At 39.4% G+C, this 5,000-nt stretch overlaps 1 protein-coding gene across 5 annotated transcripts in view; it reads left to right on the top strand.

The window, feature by feature from the left end:
* LOC125034842 (longitudinals lacking protein, isoforms A/B/D/L-like) overlaps positions 1 to 5,000 on the top strand; it is a 58,313-nt gene that overhangs the window by 37,473 nt on the left and 15,840 nt on the right. Inside the window, exon 5 of one of the 5 annotated variants that reach the window (XM_047626870.1) lies at positions 2,686 to 4,101. The exons of 2 other annotated variants lie outside the window; for them this stretch is intronic. In XM_047626870.1, the coding sequence (XP_047482826.1) occupies positions 2,686 to 2,958 (273 nt within the window). In that variant the 3' untranslated portion in view covers positions 2,959 to 4,101. Of the gene's footprint in view, positions 1 to 1,847; positions 2,646 to 2,685; positions 4,102 to 5,000 lie in introns of those variants that run through there. 2 more of the 5 variants (XM_047626857.1, XM_047626856.1) reach the window with 2 other exon arrangements.

Genomic DNA, 5,000 nt, shown 5'->3' with positions numbered 1-5,000 from the left:
TTTCAGTCTTTCTTATTCTTTCCCTTTCTGTGTATTTGTTCACCCTCCACTCGCTCTCAATCATTGTCCTTATTTCATCATCTTTCCTTTTCTTCTCTGCATTTTCCTGTGAATATAAACACAAGACACTTCGTTTCTCACAGAGAACTTCTTTGGTTGAGCATTTGTAAACGGCCAAATATTTGTTATTGCATCAAGTCTGATGTCAGCTGTGGATCTCAAACCATTTAAGATATTACTTTCATTTCTCCTCGTGCCGAGTAAGTCGACTTCGGTGAAGGGAAAACGAGGAAGAAGTAAATGTTTTTTTTTTTTTTTTGTATTATGTTTATTTATCTTTTTCTTTACTTAGATTCTTTTGATTTATTTGGTTTTATTTGTTTTGTATCTTTCTTTTAATTTTTCACTGGATATTTTCCTTTTTTTTTTCCCCCTTTTTTTATTTAAAGAAAAAGCAAAAATCTCTGATTGAGGCTGTTCTGGATGGCCGCAGAGGATAAGGGCATTTATAAACATGACAAATGTGTAATATATTGTGAATATTGTAGATAAATGGCTGCACAAGCAAATCTTCAAGAAAATGGCTTGTTTCTTTCATCCTTCTCTTAGCTTGGAATTTGGAAATTGGTCTTTGAAAATGATTGTTTATTGAAAGTGATTTAGTATACACATATATAAAAATATATACACATATATATATATATATATATATATATATATGTGTATATATATTTACATATATATATACACATTATTTATTTATATACATATATGTAAATATATATATATATGAATATATGTATGAATATATATATATATGAATATATATATATGTATATATATGTATATATATGTATATATATGAATATGTATATGTATATATGTATTTATATGAATATATATGTATGTATATATATGTGAATATATATGTATGTATATATATGTGTGTATATATGAATATGTATGTATATGTATATATATGAATATATATGTATATATATGAATATATATGTATATATATGAATATATATGTATATCTATGAATATATATGTATATATGAATATATATGTATATATGAATATATATGAATATATATATGTATATATATGAATATATATGTATATATATGAATATATATATGTATATATATGAATATATATATGTATATATATATGAATATATATATGTATATATATATGAATATATATATGTATATATATGTATATATATGAATATATATATGTATATATATGAATATATATATGTATATATATGAATATATATATATATGTATATATATGAATATATATATATATGTATAAGGACAGGATGTTCTTCAGACATTAGAAAAGATATATACACATACACACAGACACAATTATATAAATGTATTATATAAATATATTCAAAATTATGATTCAGAATTGAGACCATTAACCATCTTTACCTGAAACACTAACCTTTTTTTTTTAAACAGATGAGATTTTATAGAAGGTTCCTGATAGTTTTTAAATATGTAGGAACTATATCCTCTCAAGTGGAAAGGCAGACCTTGCATAAGACTTCTTCCAAACAATATTTCTTTTTGTTTTGTTAGTATATTGTATTTTTAAAGTTCATGGTAGGTATATGTTGATCTTATGCTTTTAGGTTCAGTTCAGAATGCAAAAGTTCAAGCTTAGAAACCAAAGTGTAAGGAGGTTCTAACCATGTATAAACATCCAGAAAAAGAAAGAGCAGAGGTAGCAAAGAGCAAAGGAAGAGTAAAATGCAATAGAATAGAGCTTAGGAGGTAAGGCACAAGTGGCAGCCAGCAGGCGAGTGTAACGGAGGCGTCTCTTTCCAGCGGCGGCCGTGGACTGCAGACTCGGGGCGGACAGGACAGGCGACTGACCTCTCGGCCTCCTCCCGTGCTCCGGAAGCCTTGCCCCCCCACCCTGTGGAGGTTGCAACGCCTCGCTCTCGAAATGTGTTGCCGTGTGCCACCTCTGTCTCCATCACCACCTCTGCCTCCTCCTCTTCCTCCTCTGAGCTTGTGGTGCCACAGCCCCAGCTGGGAGGAGAGTCACTCATGCCCCTGCACCGATGCCAGTTTTGCCAGTACTCGTCTCCGAGTCGTGGGGACTTGAAAAAGCACATACGGATACATACGGGTGAGAAGCCCTACGGGTGCCCCCACTGCAGCTACCGTTGTTCAGACTCAAGCGCACTGAGCAAGCATGTCCGGACACATACAGGAGAGAAGCCGCACTGCTGCCCCCACTGCCTCTACCGCACTCACTTGGCATCAAACCTCCACCATCATATGCAGACTGTCCACCCTGATCTGCATATGTAGAGGATCTCATAGGCTCAACTTATTCAGTTATTCATGTGAGAAAATAGCTGCATTCTGTCATACCTACTTGTAAAAGATTCCAGGGAATTTTATGATGGAAAGTTGGACCCGCATGGGAGTTTATCAGATGAATTGTATTTATGATTTGTTAAGAAAAAAAAAAAATGCATTAAATCAACCATTTTGGAAACATTTTCTGTGGGTTATATGTATTGGTGATGGTGATTTTGTAATTGATTCAACTTAAAACAAAAAATTTTGAAGAACATTCATGCACGACAAGCTTTCAAAAAACAACTACAAAAAAAGAGTGGGCCACACTAATGGCAGGTGTGTCTCTTTGCAGTGTGTGCGTGGGGCAGGCGGGGTGGCAGTGCCCGGGGTTGGCGTATCAGGGGAAGGAGTGTCCCGCATGTGCCACCACGGCTGTCATGTGGACACCTGCCGTGCATGTAAGCCCTTCACATGCCCTCACTGTCCCTATGCCACCAGGAATCGGGCTGACCTGGTCAAACACATGCGCACGCACACTGGCGAGAGACCGTTTCCGTGCCCTCTGTGCAATTACCGGGCAAGTGATAGATCGACGCTCAGGAAACACTTCCTGCGCCACAAATGAGATAGACAAGCCTCCTTCTGGCCTCAAACTGCCCACCCATCCTACCATGGCCTGGCTGTGACTCAATCAGTGAAGCGTGCTGCTGAAGCAATCTATACCTCTTTTTTGCTATTTTTTATTATTTTTATTGTATGTTATATCACATTCTGGTTCTTTTGTTACTCGCATTTCTCTCTTTTCCTCATGGCTACCACTCCCTTATGTTATCAGTGTCTTCTTTCCTTCTGTATTTTGTCCTTGTTTCCCTAATATTTTTTTTATTCAATTTTGTTTTCCCCCTTTGCCTCTCATCCCTGAAATTCCCTGGAATTACACAAGTGTCCTCCTTGTTCTTCCAGTTTTCCTGTCATTCTCCTGGCCTTCTTGTGTCTATTTTTTTATTTGTTCCTTCCCTCTGTGCCCTTTTCATCCTATCTTTCCTTCCTCCCAACCTCACCATTTTTTTTTCTTTTTTTCTGAAGACACAAGTTAACATCTATTCCTCAGATTTTTTACTCCGTTCAAATATTTTGGCTGATTTACTTGGAATAACTGTTTTCTCACACATTTGACTTACCTTTGTCTATGCCCTTCTTGATATTCTGCCGGTCTGTTGTTAGCTAATTTATCTTTAGTACCTCTGTTGTGATTACAATTTGCCATGTTCTACCTGGTTTCATTCTGCCTTGTTCAGTCTACAAATCTGTTTGTCGTTCCTCTGTTCCTCTTACCCATTCAGACATTCACTTGATTCCACTGCTTATTTAGTGGCTAATCATGGCTAAACATAGATGTTTACTCATCATTCCTACTATGTAGTGAACTATAATCATTTACCTTTTTGTTTTTGTTTTTGTTTTTGTTTTGTTAACCTGACCAGATACATTTCTCTGTCCTGTAACAGTGAGCTCTTTATAATGTCTTAACCTTACCCTTATAAAGCTTCATACTTTCCACTTGCTATTAGTACCTACTTTCTATTTCATATGTTGCTTTTTTATAAGCTAAATGCATATACATTACCTCTGTTTGACTTAAAACACTGACTTAGTTACTTGCATTTGCCTAACATTTCTCTTTCTTTCTACCTTTCAATCTTTTCCTTCCTTCCTTCCTTCCTTCCTTCCTTCCTTCCTTCCTTCCTTCCTTCCTTCCTTCCTTCCTTCCTTCCTTCCTTCCTTCCTTCCTTCCTTCCTTCCTTCCTTCCTTCCTTCCCTCCCTCCCTCCTTCCCTCCTTCCCTCCTTCCTTCCTGCCCTCCTTCCTTCCTGCCCTCCTTCCTTCCTGCCCTCCTTCCTTCCTTCCATCCTTCCTTCCTTCCTGCCCTCCTTCCTTCCTTCCTTCCTTCCTGCCTGCCTGCCTGCCTGCCTGCCTGCCTGCCTGCCTGCCTTCCTTCCTTCCTTCCTTCCTTCCTTCCTTCCTTCCTTCTCTACTTTCCCTCTCAAATCTCTCCCTATCCATAGTCCTTCTCTCACTCTTAATCTCTTTTATCTCCCTTTCTCTCCATCTTCCCCCTTTTCATCCCTTTCCTTCTCCCATTCTCCCTCCCCCTCTTCCCTTTTTGTTCCAACCCTTTTTCTTCCTTCTGTTTTTCTTCCTTCCCTTTTTATCTCATTCCCTTTTTCCTTCAACATCTCCCTTGCTTCCACTCACTTCCTCCCCTCCCACCTCCCTATCCCTCTCTCTCTCCTCCCTCCCCTTTCCCTTCTCCTCCCTCCCTCCCTCCCTCCCTCCCTCCCTCCTTCCCTCCCTCCTTCCCTCCCTCCTCTCCTTCTCTCCCTCCTCTCCTTCCCTCCCTCCTTCCTTCCTTCCTTCCTTCCTTCCTTCCTTCCTTCCTTCCTTCCTGCCTGCCTGCCTTCCTTCCTTCCTTCCTTCCTTCCTTCCTTCCTTCCTTCCTTCCTTCCTTCCTTCCCCCCCTCTCTCTCCCCCTCCCCCCTCTCTCTCCCCTTCCCCCCCCCTCTCTCCCCTTCCCCCCCTCTCTCTCCCCTTCCCCCCCTCTCTCTCCCCTTCCCCCCCTCTCTCTCTCCTCTTCCCCCTCTCTCTCTCCTCTTCTCCCTCTCTCTCT

This window comes from Penaeus chinensis, chromosome 18, assembly GCF_019202785.1.
Source record: "Penaeus chinensis breed Huanghai No. 1 chromosome 18, ASM1920278v2, whole genome shotgun sequence".
Classification (NCBI taxonomy): domain Eukaryota; kingdom Metazoa; phylum Arthropoda; class Malacostraca; order Decapoda; family Penaeidae; genus Penaeus; species Penaeus chinensis.
Note: the sequence above shows the minus strand (reverse complement) of the source record. Positions and strands in the feature narration are given on the sequence as shown.